Raw genomic sequence first — 23,185 nt, 5'->3', positions numbered from 1 at the left:
GAGGATTCAGAGAGAAAAAAAATATACTTACCTGTGCAGCCATATCAACCAGCTGCGGAAGCTTCAAATACTTCCCATCCCCCTCTTTAAGGAAGTCTAATAGGCTACCTGGTCAGCAATATGAAGAAAAAAAGCAATTAGCAAAGGAATCTGTCAGCAGGATTTTGCTTTGTAATATGAAAACAGCATGATGCAGAGAGACACCAATTCCAGTGATGCGACAATAAAATCAGTGTTTAATCATTTTTATAGTCCTACTGCTCTCTGTGAACCCACCTACACAACTGATTAGCAGCTTTCTGCCAATTTACGCAAAAAGCTCCCAGTGGTGAACGTGGGGCTAAACAGGGCTCAGCCGTTCAAAATGGTAAATCTGCAGACAGCAGCCCAATAAGTGATAAATCGATGGAATCCAGGATCTTTCCTACAATTATGCTGCTCTCGGATTAAATAGAAAAAACCTGGTGACAGATTCCCTTTAAACATCTGCAAAGTATATTTTGAAAAGTTTTAGGCCAAGTTCACACTGGGCATCTTTGCCTCTTTTTTTATACATATTTCCAGCTGCATTTTACAGTACCTGCAAAGTCTATGAGATCTCAAAAATCTCATGCACACAGGTAGTTTTTTATGTCATCAGTATTTTGTGCTTTGCATGGTTTTTTGCACAATGGAGCATGTCACTTCTTTTGGCGTTTTTTACCCATTGAAATGAATGAGTGGTGAAAAAAAAACAATGAAAAAAAAAAAAAGAAAATCACCGAAAATGCAGGTATCGGGCTTTGCGGCATTTTTTTGTGTTGTGCCAAAACCGGATTCTATAGAATAGGACTTTTTTTTTTCCAACACTAAACTATCAGCATGCACAAGAGACAAATTTAGCATGACGAAATTGAAGCAAAAACTGCACACAAAAAAAGAAACATCAAAAACAAAGCAAAAAAACTCAAGGAAAACAGGCTTTTTTTCTGCAGCTTCTTCCCTGCAAAGAGATCAGGTTTTGCAGCAGAAAAAAAAATTGCTGCAAAAAAACCGCCAAAAAAAAAAAACCGCCTAGTGTGAACTTACCCTTAATCTTTACACCAGAAAAGGGCATTTGTAATAAGTCGTTACTACTTAGGACTACGCTATTCCATACCTACAAAAGTTATCTAGGTTAGATGTGACCAACCTTTTGTCATGAACTCCGTAACAATGTAGATTGGCTCTTCAGACACCACTGCGTAAAGAGGCACTAACTTATCATGCCTGAGCTTTTTCATAATCTGTGCCTCTTGTAGGAAGGCTTCAGGCATCATCGTCCCTGGCTTTAGTGTTTTAATTGCTACTTTTGTTGTTCCATTCCACGTTCCTATAATACAAAACAAAAATCATTATTAGAGGAAAAGAGGCAAAAAATACCATTCATCTTGGCTAGATGAGGAAATAGTCCATACATACCAGAAACCCCCAGCCATTTATAGTGCAAACCTTGTGGACAGGATTTCAAAAACACCGCTCACATGTGATGTAAAGAATGTAATCCACGGGGGTGCATGTGCAGAGCAAAGTACTACAGTGCGCAGGCGCTGGGCCTCTCTGACCTTTCCGCTGCCTGCGCACAGCAGTACTTTGCTCTGCCCTCAACAGGTCAGACAAAGTACGCCTGCGCTGGAGCCATTGCGTGAAGACCAGAAGAGGACGTCATGGAATGAAGATGGGAGGCGCTGTTCCGGACCGGAGACACCCATCGGAGCAGGACCGCCCCTGGGTGAGTATAATATAACCTCTTTTTCTCCTCTTTCAGGTAACATCGGGGGCTTATCTACAGCATTACAGAATGCTGTAGATAAGCCCCTGATGACGGTGAGCTTACCTCACCATCGATTTTGGGGGTGACAGGTTCCCTTTAATGTTAGTTTCACAATTTTCTTGCAGAGTTAACAGGCTGCTGATCAACGGAAGAACAGGCAAAACGCTCATTTATTGGTGAAATTATCTTTTGTGCTGGGTAAAAGATCATTGGTCTCCAAGGTGCATCATCCTGTGTAATCAGGACTCGCACTGCCGAGACCAATAGCAGCCTATGCGCACTGAGCCATCCAGTATAGCTCGCTCAGTGGGCATCTTTACCTTTGGCCCGCCTGATCGGTAACAGTTTGCTGATCAATGATCATATTGTTCCGCCAGTGAGTCCTCTGAAAACTGACCCGAAGAGATGAATATCAATCACACATAGTTTGGAAACGTTTCATAGAGCCACCAAACCTTCCCACGAGGAGCGTACAGTACAGAGGGTTAGCACAATAACAATACGGAGCCGTGAATAAAGCAACATCATGGACTTAGTAACTGGAGTAAATCCATGCAAAGTTTCTAAGATTTCCAACAAAGTTTCACAACATAATCCAGGAGTAATTTCCCAGTAAACATGCAAAATTTGAGATACACAAAAACATGCTGTTGCTATAGTAATAGGTAAATCGATAATAAAGGAAATATGATGAGTCGCTTATTTAACTTCAAAAGACTATGAGAACACATCAATACAACACAGGCGTCAGAACAAAGTCTGAAAATAAGAGAATTGGATTTATTTGGATGCAAAATCAATGAGGTCAAAGCATTTAATAAATTTCTTTGGGATGTAGAAAGACTCCGAGTGAGATCATATCCCAAACACATTGTCATATTTACCCCTCCTGGCTTTAAATCACGTCAATAAGGAAACATTATCTCAAAGTTTCTTGGGAGAAATGTGTGTGTTTAGTAAATTAAAGACTGGCTGCAGGGGCTGAATCTCTGAACAAGCACTGCCATATTTTATACCACTATCTTCATTTCATGAGGAAGGTCATCTGGCTTTAGCAAAGATTTAGGAGCATTATGTTTTGGTTACACTTGGGGACAGTGGCAGATGACATGCAACATTTACCAGCTGCTTGGCACGGATATACAGAAGAAGAACATTTGTACTTACCCATCCACACTTCACCAAAACATCCTTGACCCAATTTAACTTCAAGTCTTAAGGATTCTCTTGGAATTTCCCATGCATCCTTGGCTAGTCCCTGGGTCTGCGGTTTCACGGTGGGGCACACAGTTGTTAATCTGTAGCACAAGCCATCAGCATGTTCTTTATGAAGAAAAAAAAAACCTTTCATGAATGCTCAGATAGAATTAAATGACATAAAATGTGAATGAACTGTGTCAGAAATAAGTTAGAAAAACAATGTTTATCACCTTCACTTTAGGGTGAAGGTGTCCAGCCTTCATAGGGGAGGCTGGCATGGGCGCCTACCTTATGGAGCCAGGAGTCATGTTAGAGGCGCATGTCCCTTGTGAGCTTCATTATTACTTTTACTACAAGTACCCCCTATTTTTAATGTACTCCTGACAAAGCCCAGATAGAGGTGAAACATGCACCAAGATGTTGTGCGCACCAACCCAGTCCAACCACATTAGGATTAACATGTAACAGGGCCTTAAAGGATTTTATACAGTGGTTTGTGAAAGTATTCACTCACCCCTTGGCATTTTCTGTGCTTTGCCATCTCTCAACCTGGAATGTCACTGGGATTTTTGAGGGTTTCCATCAGTTCATGTAAAGAACATGCCTACAAATCTGAACATTTGGTTCTCTTTTTATTGTAAAGCAAACAACAAATAGGACAAAATAATTGAAACCTTCAGTGTGCATTCACTGACTAGTCACTCCCTAAAGTCAGTACCTTGTAGAGCCTCCTTTTGAGGCAAACCGCTTTGGATAAGTCTCTATGAGCTTTCAACATCATGCCACTGGGATTTATGCCCATTCCTCAAGGAAAACCCCCACCAGTTCCCTGAATGATGATTTCCTCTGGTGAACAGCAATCTTCATGTCTGGCCACAGATTCTCAATTGGCTTAAGGTCTGGGTTTTGACTAGGCCACTCCAAAAAATGTACACGTTTCCCCTTAACCACTCGAATGTTGCTTCAGCAGTATGCTTTGGGTCATTGTCTTGTTGGAAAGAACTTCATTCCCAGTCTTCAGTCACTGACAGACAAACAGGTTTTACTCAAGAATAGCTCTGTGTTTTGCACCATCCATCTTCCACTCAACTAGAACAGTTTTCTCTTTTCCTTCTGCCAAAAATCATCCAGCATTATGCTGCCCCCACCATGTTTCACTGTGAGGATGGGGTTCTTGGGGTAATGAGCTGTGTTCGATTGACACCAGACATAACATTTATCTTTGTGGCCAAAAAGCTCAATTTTGGACTCATCTGACCACACTTCCTCCATACATTTCGGGAGTCACCCACATATCTCTTGACAAGCTCAAAGCGAGCCTCACAATGTGTGTGTATAGACTTGATTTTGTCCACTCTGCCATTAAGGCAACCTCTATGGAGTGTACAACTTATTGTAGTCATATGGACAAATACTCCAGTCTCTGCTTGGGAACTCTGAAGCTCTATCAGAGTTACCTTGGGTCTCTGTGCTGCCTCTCTGATTAATGCTCTGCTCACATGTACTGTAAATTTTGATCTCCTTGGTGATGTTTGGTTAGTGGTGCCTCTTGCTTAAAGCAAACTTGTGCTAAGTAAACTACAGACACTGCCATGTTGCCACTGTTACACTGAAGAAATCAGTCTTGTGGTTTTGTGTAATCATTGTTAGAAGTTTTCAGTTAATGATATGCCTATGTTCCGTGGCGTTACTCTAGGCAGAGTTATCTTGGTGAATATCTAGAGTGATACGAAGTGGTTTAATTGTATGTATTGGTCCATTATACATAATATTATACACCAATGACATTCATTTTTGACAAGTATCCCTGGACATTTCTTTTTAACATTCATTATTGACTTGCATATACTACATGTTTATATTAAACTAGATGGTGGCCCAATTCTAATGCATCGGGTATTCTAGAATATGTATGTATGTATATAGCAGCCACATAGTATATAGCACAGGCCACGTAGTATATAGCAGCCATGTAGTACATAGACAAATACAAAGTGGCCTGTGCTATATACTATGTGGCTGCTATATAAATACATACTTACATATTGTAGAATACCTGATGCGTTAATACAGGCCACGCAGTATATAACACAGCCCACGCAGTATATAGCAGTCATGCAGTATATAACACAGGCCATGCAGTATAACAGTGGCCACGTAATATATATATAATATATATATATATATATATATATATATATATATATATATATATATATATATATATATATATATATATATATATATATATATATATATATATATATATATATATATATATCTCTATCACAGGCTACGCAGTTCATAACACTGGCCACGTAGTATATACCCTGTTTCCCCGAAAGTAGGACCCCCCCGAAAGTAAGACAGGGTGGGGGTTTCGGGGGGGTCCTCCAATGTAAGGCCTCCCCCGAATGTAAGGCAGGGTTGGGGGGGCCGCTGTGAAATGTAAGGCCCTTACCTTTGGGCCGCCGCTGTCCCCCATTGGGTCCCCAGGCTCCAGAGGTGTCCTCAGGTGCAGCTGGGCGAGTCCAGTGCTCATGGGGTTAACTCGCCGTGTTAACCCCGCAATCCGCCCAGCTCAACAGCTCATTGGCCGCCCCTGCTCCCCACGTCACCGCCGGCCCCCGGCTCGAGCGCTGATTGGCCAATCATCTCGAGTGCTGATTGGCCCAGCAGCTCGAGCTGTAATTGGCCGCCCCAGCCCCACGTCACCGCTGTTTCCCTGCTGATTGGCACAGCGTTCCCTGCAGCACAGGCCTTCCGCACCCACAGCCGCACCGCAGAGGAAAACGTCCAGCATTTAAAAACCAAGTAGGGAAACATGTACTGTATAGGGTATGGGGCTGTGTGCAGTGGGATACGGCACTGTTATGGGGTATGGGGCTGTGTGCAGTGGGATACGGCACTGTTATGGTATGCAGGCAGAGGGTATACGGCAATTACCGTACAGTACCGTACCGTAGTGTGTACGGTAGTAACAAGATATTCTTGATACGCTACATTTGTTTTATTCTACTGTTTGGTGATGACCGACTCTTCAGCATGTTAATAAATGTTGATTTATTGGTTAAAAAGAAATTGTCATTTTTTTTTCGGCTAATGTAAGACCTCCCCCGAAAGTAAGACAGGGTGGGACTTTTTGGGGTAAAATTAATGTAAGACAGGGTCTTGCTTTCGGGGAAACACGGTAGCAGCCACGCGGTATATAACGCAGCCCACCCAGTATATAACACTGCCCACGCGGTATACAACACTGCCCACGCGGTATACAACACTGCCCACGCGGTATATAACACTGCCCACGCGGTATATAACACTGCCCACATAGAAAATAACACTGCCCACATAGTATATAACACTGGCCATGTAGTATATAGCAGCCACGCTGTATATAACGCAGCCCACGCGCTAAATAACACTGCCCACGTAGTATAGAGCAGTGTGGGCACATATCCGTGTTAATTAAAGATAATTAAAATAAAAAAAAATAGTTATATACTCACGTGCCGGGATCCAGCGAAGTGGTCCCTTTGCGCGCGGCTGCCGCCATCTTCCGTTCCCAGGATGCACTGCGAAATTATCCAATGACTTAGCGGTCTCACGAGACCGCTAAGTCTTCTGGGTAATTTCGCCAAGCATCTCTGGGAACGGAAGCTGGCGGCAGCTGCGAGCGCACCGTCGGACTACGGAAGGTGAGTATAGCAGTTGTTTTGTTTTTTTTTAAATTATTTTTAACATTAGATCTTTTTACTATTGATGCTGCATAGGCAGCATCAATAGTAAAAACTTGGTCACACAGGGTTAATAGCAGCGGTTACGGAGTGCGGTACCCGCAGCCCGTTACCGCTGGCATTAACCCTGTGTGAGCGGTGAGTAGAGGGGAGTATGCGGGCGCCAGGCACTGACTGCAGGGGAGTAGGGAGGGACTAATCGGACTGTGGCCATTGCGGATTGGTCGCTGCAGCCATGACAGGCAGCTGGCGAGACCAATCAGCGACGCGGGATTTCTGTGACGGAAGTTGCCGACAGACAGAAAGACAGACGGAAGTACCCCTTAGACAATTATATATAGACTAGATGGTTGCCCGATTCTAACGCATCGGGTATTCTAGAATATGTATGTCCACGTAGTATATTGCCCAGTCACGTAGTATATTACCCAGTCACGTAGTATATTACCCAGTCACGTAGTATATTGCCCAGTGACATAGTATACAGCAGAGCCACATAGTATATTGCCCAGTTACGTAGTATATTGCCCAGTGACGTAGTATACAGCACAGAGCCACGTAGTAGATTGCCCAGCTATGTAGTATATTGCCCAGCCACGTATGACACAGGTGAAAAAAAATAAAAAAAACATATTCACCTTCTGCAGGCGCGTTGTCGTGCAGGACCTGTCATGACGTCGTGGTCACATGACCGTGTAGCGGTCACATGACCGTGACGTCACGGCAGGTCCTTTCCACGCAGGCCTTGTGATGACGTCGCGGTCACATGACCGTGACGTCATGGCAGTTCCTTCTGCCAGACCATCCGTGTGACCGGAACGTGCCGGTTGCATCGCGAGGAGCGGGAAAGGTGGCGTAGGTGAGTATATAATCATTTTTTATTTTTTTTAATTATTTTTAACATTCAATGTTTTTACTATTGGCGCTGCATAGGCTGCGTCAATAGTAAAAAAAAAAACTTGGTTACACAGGGTTAATAGCAGCGTTAATGGACTGCATTACACCGCGGCCCGTTACCGCTGCCATTAACCCTGTGTGAGGGCAGACTGGAGGGGTGTATGCGGGCGCCGGGCAGTGAGTGCGGGGAGTAAGGAGCGGCCATTTTCTTCCGGACTGTGCCCGTCGCTGATTGGTCGCGGCAGCCATGACAGGCAGCTGCCGAGACCAATCAACGAATAACCGTTACAGACAGAAGGACAGACGGAAGTACCCCTTAGACAATTATATAGTAGATTTTACTCTTGAAGATTGGTGGCATTTAATGCAAAATTAATCCAGCATAATGGAGAACACATTTAAATAAGTATTTCAGATACCACACAACACATCCAGAACTGAAAACAGCAAATCCAACTGCTGAGACCCCACCAAATGGCAGAAGTTGGGCACACTTATCTTCATGAGTCCCATAAAGATTGAATAAAGAACTAATCTCATGTTCTGCCATTTGGTTGGGGGTTCAGTGGTTGAACGGTCAATGATCTAGTAGGTATCACATATCTTATATAAAAATGTACAGAGGAAAAAAAACCACAACTACCAAAAAATTGTGAAAAGAGGGGTTAAGCCCTTACCAGAGTAGTGTTTTACAAGTTTCTGTAGTGATTCAAATTGTGCCCGTGTAGTGATATAGTATCCTCCATTGTCAAGTTTTCTTATCTTGTAGTGTTTCACATTGTCGCCTCTCACTTCATCCCAGTCCCGGATGGACAGTGAAAAAGCTCCTACAAAGCAAAATGTATGCAAGAGAATTTATTAATCCATCACTGAAAAAAAAAACAACTATATTAATCAGCAAGTTATGCTTTGTTCCATAACCCCCTCCAACCTCTAATGTACAATACGTGAAAAGGTTTAACACCTAGCAATACTATGTAGTTGTACATTGGTCTCAGATACTGATCAACATTGATACTGTGGACCTGATGAACAATCTGTCAGTATCAGTCAGTTCTTACTATAACGATATTAACCTGCACTTACGGTGTTACTCTGCAGGTTAAAACCGTTTCCGCACCGTGCAGCGCCGGCACAGAGCCTGGCTAACGGGAGGAAATTATCTGTATTCCCCCGGCAGCGATCGGCTTTCAGTCATAGTGGAGTCAATGACCGTTCCATGTAGAGTGTGCCAACGATCCGGCACTGACTGACAGCAGGCTGTAACTTTATTGCTGTGGGGAATGGAATTAATTTCCTCCCGGCAGTGGGAGCCCCTAACTACATAGCTACTAAGAAATTGGCCTTTTAAATTGATAGGCAAATGGAACTAAAGTGCTTTTGGCTTGTGAAAAGCACTTCCCAAGCCTGTCAAATCAAGCCATTTTCCCTGCAGAGCGCCGACTCCTGCTTGACTCACAGCCTCTATGCCATGTGACTTCAAGCAAAGATGCTGTCAGTCAAGCAGTAGGAGGTGACAATGAGAAGGAAAAAGCTGAAGGCTAGTGTTGAGCAAACGTGCTTCGATAAGGTGTTATCCGAGCATGCTCGGGGGTGCTAACAGTATCTTCGGCGTGCTTGAATACTATGTTCAAGTCGCCGGGCTGCATGTCTCACGGCTGTTTGACAGCGGCAACACATGTAAGCAATCCCTGCATGTGTTGCGGCTCTTGAACAACTGTAGTGACTGGAACATAGTATTCAAGCACGCCGAAAATACTCTTAGCACCTCAGCATGCTCGGATAACACCTTATCGAAGCACGTTTGCTCAACACTAGCCTTCAGCTTTTTTCTTCTCATTGTCACCTCCTACTGCTTGACTGACAGCATCTTTGCTTGAAGTCACATGGCATAGAGGCTGTGAGTCAAGCAGGAGTCGGCACCTTATCTAAGCACGCTAGAGCAACACTACTGCAGGGACAAAAGCTTGGGAAGTGCTTCCATATGCCAAAAGCACTTTAGTCTCATTTGCATATCAATTCAAACGTGGATTTCTCAGATATAGAGCAACGGACTGGCCACGTAAAGGCATTGCTGGATCACTCTACGAAAGAGATACATATAAATAGTTTGTGGAGGTGAAATTCAGCAAACAGATTCCCTTTAAAGTAGATGGTCTACTTTCCCTAATAACAATGTTGAATTAAGGTAAAAAATGATAATACAGGAACGGATTACTACTAGTGATGAGCGAATATACTCATTACTCGAGATTTCTCGAGCATGCTTGGGTGACCGAGTATTTTTTAGCGCTCGGAGAATTAGTTTTCCTCACCGCAGATGAATGATTTACATCTGTTAGCCAGCATAAGTACATGTGGGGGTTGTCTGGTTGCTAGGGAATCCCCACATGTAATCAAGCTGCCTAACAGATGTAAATCATTCAGCTGAGTTGAGGAAAACCAAATCCCCGAACACTAAAAAATACTCGGAGGACACCTGAGCGTGCTCGAGAAATCTCGAGTAACGAGTATATTCGCTCATCACTAATCATTACCAAGTAACTGAAATGGATGTAGTTTCCCCACAAGATTTTTAGTGCTAACTTTAAAGTTTTTTTTTTTTTTTCATGCGATTACTACCCAAGATCCATCTGTCCCCCCAAAAATTATTTATACAGTAGGACGTTCACACATTCAGTATTTGGTCAGTATTTTACGTCAGTATCTGTAAGTCTAAACCAGGAGTGGAACAAATAGAGGAAAAGTATAATAGAAACAAATGCACCACTTCTGCATTTATCACCCACTCCTGGTTTTGGCTTACAAATACTGAGGTAAAATACTGACCAAATACAGAATGTGTGAACGTGGCCTTAGACGGTAAATAGCATCTGATTTGATTATTTATCCTAGCCCAGGATAATAGGATGTGGATGGGTATTCCCAAGAAATCCCATTTAAATACCGTAGGTGTTTGTAATACACAGGTTACCAGGTGTTTGAATATGGTGTTTATTTCATTTTTTGTCTTTTTGTCAAAACAAACATGGTCTTACAACACAAAAAGGCATTACATTAACTGTGAAAACATTTGTTGTAAAAGGTACCAAAATCTGTAGAAAAATTATGTCCAAAAAAATTGCACAAAAATTTCAGGTGGAAACAGGAGCATAATCAGATCTTTGAGTCTAAAGGCAGTCTCACACATCCAGATAATTCCGGTACCGGAAAAATCGGTACCGGAATTATCCGTGTCCGTGTGCCTGTGCGTTTCTGTGGCACATCAGTGTGGCACACGTGTGCCGCCCGTGTGCCCACTAGGTACCACACGCACCGTGCAGGAGACAGCGCTAAATTTGGCGCTGTCCCCTGCATCTGGTGCTGAAGCTGCCATTCATATCTTCCCTGCAGCAGCGTTTACTGTAGAGAAGATATGAATAATACTTTTTTTTTTGTTTCTCATGTTTAAAATAAAGCTCCATGTCCCCAGCCCCCTCCCACCCCCTGTGCGCCCCCCAGCTGTTCTTAAAATACTCACCCGGCTCCCTCGCTGGCGCTGCTTCCTGTCCTGGCCGCACCTTCTACTGTATGAGCGGTCACGTGGGGCCGCTCATTTACAGTAATGAATATGCGGCTCCACCCCTATGGGAGGTGGAGCCGCATATTCATGACTAATCGGCGGCCCCACGTGACCGCTCATACAGTGGAAGGTGCGGCCTGGTCAGGAAGCAGCGCCAGCCAGCGAAGGAGACGGGTGAGTATTTTAATAACAGCGGGCGGGCGCACAGGGGGTGGGAGGGGGTTTGGGGACATGGAGCTTTTATTTTAAACACGAGAAACAAAAAAAAAAAAAAAAAGGATTATTCATATCTTCTCTACAGCAAACGCTGCTGCAGGGAAGATATGAATGGGGCTTCAGCACCAGTGGGGGGGGGACAGCGCTTACTGTAGCGCGGTCTCCTGCACGGCACACGGACTGCACATGGACAACTTTGACAAATTGACTTTAATGGGTCCGTGTAATCCGTGCGCTCCCACGAACACTGACATGTCTCTGTGTTTGGCACACGGAGACACGGTCCGCAAAAAAATCAATGACATCTGCACAGATGCATTGATTTCAATGTGTCTACGTGTGTCAGTGGCTCCGGTACATGAGGAAACTGTCACCTCACGTACCGGAGCCACTGACGTGTGAAACCGGCCTAAGATATATTAAGCTGAAACAACGAAAATGGTGTAAATCTCCCGTGGCTCACAGAATGCAGACATTTCATTTTTTACTTTCACAGTCTCCCAAATGCACCACATTTGCTCAGAGGTAGGTGTCTAATGAAATTGGTGCAAAGGAGTCCAACTTTACACAAAATGCAACTTTCTTTTACCCTCTTCTGTTGCACAAAGCACTTTTGTGTGGTGTGACCTACTGACGTGCAATAAATTTACTATAAAAAAAACTAGCAAATATAGTAGCTGAAATCTACACCAGCACAAATTAATTCATGCAAGCTTTTTAATAAACCTCGCGGGCTTTAGGTTTGAGATTAGCATATGAATCGTCAGTCTTGATAAACGAATCCCAGTGTTTTTTCATGTAAACTTGGTTGTTTTGCACTGAAAAAAACCTTGTAATTTAAATTGTGTAATGAGGCACGAACAGACATCACTGCATATCGCATACATAGAATTACCTTTAGTGGTTTCACTCTCTCTCACTAAAAACGTCCCTCTCTGATTTCCCGGGCTGAGAAGCAATCGCTCTGCATCTTTTCTCCCCATTTTGCCAAAATACCACCTAGAAATAAGCAAAGGAGCACAAGTCTCATGATTTGCATGCAGTAATAGATCTCCTTATTCATCAGTCTCCTTCAGACATCCTTTTATGTATGTTGTTTGCTGAAACATTATAATTACCGTTCACTTTAGAAAAATGCATTGCTCATTTTAGGTTGATGACATTTCCACTGACAGCAGATTAAAATGTTATTTTCTTTACAATATTACCTTTGGACGTCCAGGTGAAATCAACATTGGCTTTGGTATGCAAGGCTACAGTCACGATGGAAGGGATAAATCCACAAAGAGGCTGTCCGCTGATCGACAAACCCAGCTTAAATCAAGTCGGGACATCACAGAATAAAAACAATATAAACATAGTCCCCTTCCCTTCCAGAGAAGACATATTACCGCTAATCAGCTGCAGCTCAGAAATACTCTATTATTTTGGCACTGCAGTCTATGTCATGTTACTCAATGCTAATACCAGCAAAAATACTGCTGGGACAGCATCGTTGCAGGGGGACGGGTACATTGTTTTTTTCTTCTATGGGGACTGAATTGATTTAAGCAGGGGTTGCTCATTCTGGACAATCCCTTTAATATGGGGTCAAAAGAAAATTTAGCTGGAGAATGACAGTATATACAAGTGCCAAGTGTCACCATTTACTGTACATATTCAGAAAGGAGTAAAAGGGGTATTCCCATCACTAAGATCCTATCCCAATATGTAGCACTAATTTTACCAAATACCTCCAATTAGAAATGTAGTATAGTTCTTCTGATTTGCCTTATGTGCAGGCATTGTAGGACCTTAGGGAACCATAGTTACAACCGCTGATTTAATGACCTTTAGCTTGTTGCTAGTGGCTGTAACCATGGATACCTAAGGCACTGCAATGCCTGCACATGAGGAACGACATGGCGAATCAGAAGAACTATACTACATTTCTAATTGGAGGTATTTGTTAATATTTTACCTACTATATATTTGGATAGGATCTTGAAGATGGGAATACTGCTTGAACAGTGCTCCCTCTGTAAGAATTTTATATTTGCTACACCATGAAATTCAATATAATAAACAAATAGGTAGAATACATTGACACATGATGTAATAAATGACTGGATTAATAGGAATTACCAGAACAGGACCATTTATATATTGGCCTCTTATGTAATTATATATGGCAACTGAACGCAATAAATGGCTATTCAATGTCAATCAGGGTGAATTTGGTTTTCCACACATGCCCTGTTGAACAGATGCCAAGACATCGCTTTCTTATGCTCATTTAACTTAGCATTTGGCGATATACCACGTTGTGCCATAATTCCCAACAGCAGTAATAGCTTTTTATTTCAATTATCAGCTTATCGCTGGTTACACGGAACATTGTACTTACTCTTCAGCCTGTATCGAGTCCGCTGGGGCTACATAGTTACTGGGAATATAACCGGTTTTTCCAGTGGCTATGGACCTCGCTTCCCACCAGTCTCCTTCCCTGAATTAAGAAAAATCAGTGATTTAATGTAGTGCACAAATTAGACAATTGTGGCAACGATCTACGGCTACACGGAGACCCCTTGTAAACCGTCTCAGAGCTCTGACCTGCCTCCTCCTATAACCTCGCATGCTAAGAGTGCGCCACTTTTAGTACATACCGTAATGGTGGAAAGATAAATGGAGTAAAATACACACTTAGCAATTACTTTGCGCAGCATAAAGTCTTATTTCAGCCCAAACCAATAATGAATTGCCTTCGCATAGTTTTTTGTTTTTTTAATTTATACTGATTGGAAAAGCTGTCCGGTCTAAAATAAATCCCCCTGGGCGTGTTCTGTGTGCTGCAGGGATTAACCGGGGTGATGTATGTGATATGCTGAACATGAAATGCATACGCCCGGGGAGAAGCAGTCTAGTGGGCATGGCCTCACTCCACACAATAGAGCGAGGCTGCGCCCACTTGACCGTTTCTGCCGGGAGTATGCATATTGCATACATCACAACCATTCCCGGCTCAGAAAACGGTGAATCTCCGCAGAGAACAGCGAGTGAGCGGGGGATTCTAAAGATTAGAGTCACACAGAGTGACTGCGGAAACGGTTCCTGAAACAACAGGAAGTACAACTCCAAAAAAATCTGCAAAAGACACTTGAAAAAAATTGCAAGATTACAAATGTTTCTTTATAGAGATCATGATTTGCAAAGAGAAATAAAAAAATTATTTTTTAAGTACATGTAATAAAAACCTGATTTAAATAATAGATCACTGCATTTGCTTGACATAAAGGAAAAAAGCATACCACCCATTTGTTCCTCATCCACCAGAATTTGTAATATCTAATATATTTATATAAATTTTTCATTGGATTTTTTTTTTTGCTAACCAAAAAAAAAAAAAAAGATGAAAAGTGGTCGAAATATGCCAGTTCATGTCTACAGTCTGTAGAAACGAGAGGAAGAGAAGGAAACCAGGACATCCCACTAATGAAAACACTTGTGAAACATGGCTGTCACATACGTGTTGTTGATGATCTGGAATCTTTCACCTTTCCTGAAGGAAAGATCTTCTGATGTTCTAGCTTCATAGTCGTATAAGGCAACAAAAACTGTAACACCCCCTGAAAAGATAACAGCCAACGTCAAGTATACAGCAATGACTGTTTTCATATATGTGCACGCTCCTTTCCATAGCTGAGATCAGAGAACACTTTATCCCTCCAGTACCCAGAAATCATGCTCTGTAAAAGTAGGAAATTGGCACAAACTAGAATTCGGTAACTTTAGAAATGAATGTTCAATTCTTTTTTCCCCTTTACATCGGTTGTATTATAATAAATCACACACCATGTTTAAAAGGTAAAAAGTAGGTCAACATGGTTTTCCCTTATTAATGTGTATCACAAAACTGCCTTCCAAATAAAGACTATATCTGACAATTAGGCCGAATTCAGACACACAGGCATCACCGTCTGATTACTGGCAACGATGCATTGACTGGCGGCCTATGAGGTCATCAATTTCGGATCAGGAGACTAATATATTCAAACTGATGTATGGATGTCTGAATTCAGCCTTTAAGGGGTAGCGGATACCTATCTTTAAGTACTAAGTCGTTTTGGAATTAGCTTTATTATTAAATTGTCTACGCTTCTCCCTATTTTGCCATTTCAAATATGTTTTTTTTTTTTTTTTTTTTTAACTTTACTTCTTGTGGTGTTTTGTTTGAGATGAGTATCAAATGGTATGTCACAGGAAGCTGGGGCGGCACTCACTTTTCTGCAGCATCAATCACCCTTCCTAAAAACGGGATGTCATGAGGGGGTGGCACTGCGGTCACTTACCACAGCTACTGTCACCAATGTCCCCTGATGACATCCTGGTACAGTAGAGGTGATCAAGAAGTGACCACATCTTCATCCACCGCTGCCGCCATCACAGTCATTGCTCTTTCGTCATCAGGGAGTGGTGATGGAAGCAGTGTGAGTGACACAGGCAATGACCCTTGATGACAATTCTTTTGAGAGCAGTAATAGAAGCTGTGGGGCCCCGATGCTGTCACTCACCCGGCTTCTATCACCACCCCAAATGAATCAACATCGGGGTGTCACTCACACTGCTTCTAACACCACCTCTGGAGTGCAGTCCCAACCTCCGGAGACTCCTCTCAAATGAAACAAAGTAAAAAAAAAAAAGTTAAAAAAACAAAACAAAAACACAACAACAAAAGACAGCAAATAACAGTATTGGGAGAAGTGTAAGAAGTTTAATAATACAGCCAATTACAAAAGTGCTTATGATAGGCATCTATAAAGGACATTATAGGTATTGGACCACCCCCTTTAAATTGAATGCACTGAATGCTAAGTATTTTCTAATTTTATATTTATACACAATACCATCATACTTTTTGATGGTAACCATCCAGTCTTTTGCTTGATGTCATGATCTTTGTAATAAAAATGGTAGTCTGCTATATTCAGCCCATCTTAAAGTTATTACCTCTTTATTAGATAGGGTAACGAGCAGCTACAAAAACTAGTTCTCCCTCTGTATGATCCATCATCATCAGTGTGTACTACATGGAAGGCCCATTCATTTCTATGGGTGTTGTATCATGTAAAACAAAAATAACTAAATAAGATCGGATTTTGCAGTGGCCACTACTGTGCTCCCCCACCGCTGCAAATACTGCTAAGCAACTGTAAGTGGGTGGAAACAAAGACCGTAGGTGTGATTCTATGAAGATGATGTTCTACAACGCTGATGGATCAGTACAGGATATGGCAGCGGAAAATTACAATGGTTAGACACAAACACCAGGAAGAATGAGGAGATGTGAGGGGCAGGGCCATCTACTGAATGCGTTTCCTCCTGAACGAGCTGAAGCAAAGGGAAGACGTTATGACTTATCAAGGGATCGTTATTTATTAGCCTTCACATGACAGCTTATACTAGCTTTTCAGGAATACATAATAACTACCTTTTAATCATCCTACGATCTGCCTAAACACACGGTATTGTCACCAGACATGCAGCACAAAAGTGTTAAACATGTTCCCTTACGTCCTACTCTCTGCACAGCTTCGGTAAATATAGTCCTGGTTAACCTCCACCCAATGTATGGGTTTAAGTTGGGCTTATAGCGATTAGCTCTGCCAGTGATAACATGCACTCTAATAGGGCTGACCAAAAAACGGTCGAATGTGACAACACAAAGAAAAAAAGTCTTGTTTTATGGTAGCCACTTTTTAGACAACACATTATTAAAGGGGTTCTTTGGGAATAGAAAAAGCTAAAATGTCAGTATAAATTCCTAAATACATTTAATTAGCAAATCACAATCATTTTGTTTAGGAAGGTATTCATCATGCAATTAAAATGGCCACTGCTTGTTTAACTGCCCTGGAATGTTAGGCCGGGTGCCTGTGAGCATGCACGGTAGGAAGCTCTGCTCCAGCCTTTAGTATGTATGAAGATGCTCCACAAGTACTAATGGAGATACCAGAGATGCCGAGGTAAGAAGAGGCTGCTCACACTGCTGTCCATCCTGTCTATCTGATCTAATATTGGAGATACCAGAGATGCCGAGGTAAGAAGAGGTCGCTCACACTGCTGTCCATCCTGTCTATCTGATCTAATATTGGAGATACCAGAGATGCCGAGGTAAGAAGAGGTCGCTCACACTGCTGTCCATCCTGTCTATCTGATCTAATATTGGAGATACCAGAGATGCCGAGGTAAGAAGAGGTCGCTCACACTGCTGTCCATTTTGTCTATCTGACCCAGTACTGGAGATACCAGAGATGCTGAGGTAAGAAGAGGCTGCTCACACTGCTGTCCACCGTGTATTTGATCCAGTACTGGAGATACCAGAGGTGCTGAGGTAAGAAGAGGTCCCTCACACTGCTGTCCATCCTGTATCTGATCCAGTACTGGAGATACCAGAGGTGCTGAGGTAAGAAGAGGTCGCTCACACTGCTGTCCATCCTGTATCTGATCCAGTACTGGAGATACCAGAGGTGCTGAGGTAAGAAGTGGATGCTCACACTGCTGTCCATCCTGTCCATCCGACCCAGGACTGGAGATACCAGCGGTGCTGAGGTAAGAAGAGGCTGCTCACACTGCTGTCCATCCTGTCTATCTGATCCAGTACTGGAGATACCAGAGATGCTGAGGTAACAAGAGGCCGCTCACACGTGTCCTGTATTTCTGAACAACAATATAAGTATCTCCAGGTCAAGGCAAAAGAAGCTTCCTACTGCACATTCTCACAGGCTTCTGTCAGTATAAGATGACTGACACTTTAATTCTGTAGTGATTACTTCTCTAGATAAATACATTTAATTAGCAAATCACAATTTTATCTATAAATTACATTTACTTCAGTTATTTATTTAAGTATTCCCGAGCAACCCCTTTAAAACCTGTCTATAAAAATAAAACCACTGAATTGCGTGCATAAAATGCAGCAAAAATCCCATTGGTAACCCAACAAATAACAAAAAATATATATATAGCGCTTATATTAAAAAGCATACTAAAAAACAACTAAACCCTTTCTGACCCTTAAAGTCCAAAATATAATTGGGTAAGCCATACTATCGTCATCTCTGGGAATGGATACTTACTTATTGTTTTATGACAATCATAAAACATCATGAACGTCCTCGCAAAAATAAATGTCTGATACAGTCACCACTACACCCAATAAGTTACATCATGAACAAACCTTATAAATATGGGATTTTGTCTATCACTTTTCAAGTTCAACCTTGTTGAAAAACAGATGACAACATTCAGGTTACACACTAAGGGTAAGTTCGCACAGGGCGTTTTTGCTGCTTTTTTTCTGCAGCAAAACCTGATCTTTTTGGCAGGAAAGAAGCTGCGTCAAAAAAAGGTTTTGGTGTTTTTTTTTTCTCTTTGTCCATGCCAATGTCCTTGAATTTTCAGCAGAAAAAAAACGCAGCAAATATTGATACCTTCGTTTTTTACAACACCAAGTCAATGGGTGAAAAATGCTGAAAAAACGCAGCAAAAAGGCTGAAAGTGACATGCTCTATGTCCAAAAAACCAATATGTGTGCATGAGATTTCTGAAATCTCATAGGCTTTGATGGTATTGTAAAAAGCAACTGAAAATTAGCATAAAAGCAAAAAAAAAAAAAAAATGCAGCAACAACGCCCTGTGTGAACTTACCCTAAAAATGCTTAATGCTTTTCAAAGTCAAACATTTTTGTGAAATCGGGAGTTGCACAAAAATTGTGTGACTGGTGGTATTTTCACAATATTTTGAAGCTGCTCTGCTAAAACGAGAGGAACTGGGAGTAGCCCAGAGGTGAATACACCCACCATCAAATTTAGCAAAATTACTGGAGTTTTTAAGGCAAGAAATGCTAGTCCCATTCTGGCACACCACTGAGAATGTGTAGTAAGCTCACAAGAGGTGTGCAACTCTTAATTCGGCACACCATACTCCAGCAAGCACTTCGTTAAGACAGACATGAAGAATGCCAGTATAAATGAATCTGCCCCCATGAGTTTCAAGTGTTTTTCAGGATAGAAACACTCAGTTATTATTCTAGCTCTGAGTCAAAGACAGGAGTAGATTCAATATAAATGGGAAATAAAAGGGACTTTCATCTATCTCTCTCTCTCTCGTCATGGATAAAATGTTGGCATTGCAGTTGTTCCAGAAAATGAAGGATTTCTTCCAGAAAATTATTGCAATTACACATGTTTTGCTATATAAATGTTTATTTCCTTTGTGTGTATTGGAATTAAACAAAATTACAGAAAAGATTAAAAGTTAAATTGGACATAACAAAACTCCAAGAACTGGCCGGACAAAATTGTTGGCATCTTTTCCAAATGGCAGTAGACAACTTTGTGAAACCAGATAAAAAGAGGATCATTTTACTCAATCTTTGCATTGTGTGTCTGTGTGCCACACTAAGCATGGAGAACAGAATGAGGAGAAGAGAACTGTGTGAGGACTTGAGAACCAAAAATGTTGATTAATATTAACAATCTCAAGGTTACAAGTCCATCTCCAGAGATGTTTATGTTCCTTTGTCCATGAAGTGCAACATAAATTAAGAAGTTTACAACTCATGGCACTGTATAATCTCCCTGGACGTGGACGGCAGAGAAAAACTGATGAAGGGTTGCAACGCAGGATAATCTCGATGGTGGATAATCAACCCCAATCAAGTAGCAAAGAAATTCAAGATGTCCTGCAGGCTCCCGGTGCATCAATGTCACCGTTAACTATTGGGTGACATTCAAATGAAATGCAATGATATGGCAGGAGACCCAGAAGGAACCAACTGCTTTCAGAGACATAAAGCTAGACTGCACTTTGCCAAAATCCTTCTGGGAAAGTGTGTTGTGAACAGATGAGAACAAGATGGCGCTTTTTGGTAAAGCACAACATTTTACCGTTTACCAAAACCAGAATGAGGCCTACAAAGAAAAGAACATAGTGCCTACAGTCAAATATGGTGGAGGATCAAAGATGTCTTGTAATTGTTTTGCTACCTCTGGCACTGTGTGCCTTTACTGTGTGCAAGGCATCATGAAATCTGAAGATTGTAGTGTACAATGTAGCGAGAGCTGGGTTTGTGCCCTAGGTCATGGGTCCTCAAGCAGGACAATGACCCCAAACATACTTCAGAAAACACCCACAAATGGATGGAAAGAAAGTGCTGTAGAGTTCTGAAGTGGTCACTAATAGGTCCAGATTAGTGATGAGCGAGTATACTCGTTGCTCGGGTATTCCTGAGCACGCACAGGTGGTCTCCGAGTATTTGTTAGTGTTCTGGGGGTTTAGTTTTCATCATCGGAGTTGAATGATTTACAGCTATTAGCCAGCCTGAGTACATGTGGGGGTTGCCTGGTTGCTAGGGAATCCCCACATGTAATCAAGCAGGCTAATAGCTGTAAATCATTCAACTGTGGCAATGAAAACTGAATCTCTGAACACTAACAAATACACGGAGACCACCCGAGCAACGAGTACACTCGCTCATCACTAGTTGAGATATAAATCCCATTGAACACCTGTGGAGAGATCTTAAAATTGCTGTTTGGAGAAGGCTCCCTTCAAATATGAGAACCAAACACTAAAATCCAGCGGAGCAGCAGGTAAGTGGAATAAAAATTCAAATTTATTACAAAAACTGTTTAAAACGTAGATGGCGGTTCCTCCAGCGTCTTCAAATATGAGAGACTGGGAGCAGTTTGCAAAAGAAGAGTGGTCCAAAATTCCAGTTGAGAGGTTTAAGAAACTTGTTGATGTCATAGGAAGCGATTGCAGTTATTTATTCCAAAGGGTGTGCGCAACCAAATATTAAAGTTGAGGGTGCCAACCATTTTGGCTAGCCCATTTTTGGGGTTCTGTGAGAAATTAGGTCCAAATTGCCTCTTTTTTTGTGCTACAATACACACAAAAGGGAAAAAAAACATGTAATTGCAAACATTTTCTGGGAGAAATCCTTCATTTTCTGGAACAATTACAAGGGTGCCAACACTTTCGGCACTCACTCGCTCCATACAACATGAAACCTGATTTAAGCAGCAGGCTATTTTCCACTGTCACGCTCATTATAAAGGTTAGTCCTGCTTGGTTCTCTTCCACATTGATGGGTGAAGTATTAGTAGACTCGATGTCACCTTCTCTGCTCACCTCTCAATGTGGAAGTGAGCCAAACAGGACTAGGTCAGGGGATATCAGGGCCTGTTTTATTTTTACCAACACATTGTGCCTAAGAACAAGGCAGGTAGTCACTAACTACCTGCTGGCTGTACCAGGAGCAGGCCTCTGGCGGCACAGACCGCTCCTGCTGGCAATTTAGCGGCTTTTGCTCTTGTCAGGCCGACAAAGAAGTGGCTTCTTTTCAATCTCTGCTGGCGGGGTGAGTAACTGCCAATGTCATGCTAATTGACAGCCAGCTTCCTGCTGCGGGAGGTGGGCTCTCAATCAGCAGCACGTCGGCAGTCACACCCTGTCACTGTCAACAGAACACGGAGCAGCTAATTCACAGACAGGAGCGGTCGGTGACAACTCTAATCCAGATACGACAGGAAGTTAACTACTGGCCTGTTAGTCTAAATTGTATTTTCAGGCTTGAAACTTTGTTTTCTACAATCCTGTATTATGGCATATTTTTGCTTTGTTCTGTTTCAGTTTCATTTCTAAAATATCAAACATGCTGTCTCCAACGTTCTAATGTCAAAACCAAAAAATACTGTAATGGGGATAAAAATAAAAAACACAAATGGCCAAAGCAACTGTGTGTGTTTGTAGACTTCTCAATGATCTGCTTTAAACTTTAAAAGTTATATCTGGCCTCCGTAATATTGGTTCAAAATAGTGTTGAGAAAACAGTAAACCTGTGCGTGACTTTAGCCTATGGGTTATGAAAAAATAAAAAATAAAAACATTCAAAAACTTACCGGTCAGCCCTCCGGGGTAAGAAACTGGCACTGGTGAAAATAGAGAAGTAGCCCCTCCAAATGGAGTAATTCCAGAAGACCCTCCAAACGGTGTCATGGAATGACTGTTGAAGTTTGTGGGTGGTCCTTTAGCAGCTGGCGACTGTGCAGCTTGTGTTGGGTCACCGCCATATTGGGTAATAGGTTCTTGTTTGGGTTCCGATCTGTACTTTATTGATGGACCTTTGTCCTCCTTGCTCTTAATACAGCCCATTATATCTATACAAACCAGAAGAGAATGGATTATAAGTGACTGGAGGACAAGAACAATGCATTAATCCACAAGAACATCTCTTGCCATGTTCAATAGCTTATTTCATACAGTATTTACATGGAGAAAGTAAGATTTCCCTCTCCTCAGATGAATGCATGTGCTCTATACATGACCTTGGCAATCCGGTTCTGCAGGTTGCCAGAAAAACAGTTAAAGCGGCAGACACCTGTGAAGTGTTTGGAGGAATGTCAGGAAAGGTATACACTCCTGAATACAGCCCTCACAGGGAAGGACTAGGCAGCAACTACGGCATGTACAGCACATGCATCAATGCCAACAGCATGCCTAACAGTACCAAGATATATATCTTTCCTGTAACAGCATAATGGTAATGCAAAATGCTAATTATCTCACGGATTCTGCAGGATTATAAAAAAAACTAAATGGCAGCCCGATTCTAACGCATCGGGTATTCTAGAATATGTATAGTAGTATATAGCAAAGGCCACGCAGTATATAACACAGCCCACGCAGTATATAACACAGCCCACACAGTATATAACACAGCCCACACAGTATATAACACA

General features: G+C 42.1%; 1 protein-coding gene across 1 annotated transcript in view; it reads right to left on the bottom strand.

Annotated features, from left to right (window-relative positions):
- Positions 1–23,185, bottom strand: part of YES1 (YES proto-oncogene 1, Src family tyrosine kinase) — a 90,676-nt gene that overhangs the window by 7,835 nt on the left and 59,656 nt on the right. The window contains exons 2-9 of the mRNA XM_069731157.1: positions 22,346–22,603; positions 14,907–15,006; positions 13,788–13,886; positions 12,297–12,400; positions 8,301–8,450; positions 2,960–3,115; positions 1,172–1,351; positions 32–108 (exon numbers count right to left, since the gene is read on the bottom strand). Coding sequence (XP_069587258.1) covers positions 32–108; positions 1,172–1,351; positions 2,960–3,115; positions 8,301–8,450; positions 12,297–12,400; positions 13,788–13,886; positions 14,907–15,006; positions 22,346–22,598 — 1,119 coding nt within the window. The 5' untranslated portion in view covers positions 22,599–22,603. The remainder of the gene's footprint in view (positions 1–31; positions 109–1,171; positions 1,352–2,959; positions 3,116–8,300; positions 8,451–12,296; positions 12,401–13,787; positions 13,887–14,906; positions 15,007–22,345; positions 22,604–23,185) is intronic.

This window comes from Ranitomeya imitator, chromosome 6 (genome assembly GCF_032444005.1).
Source record: "Ranitomeya imitator isolate aRanImi1 chromosome 6, aRanImi1.pri, whole genome shotgun sequence".
NCBI classification, from domain to species: domain Eukaryota; kingdom Metazoa; phylum Chordata; class Amphibia; order Anura; family Dendrobatidae; genus Ranitomeya; species Ranitomeya imitator.
This window is presented reverse-complemented; position numbering and strand designations above follow the sequence as displayed.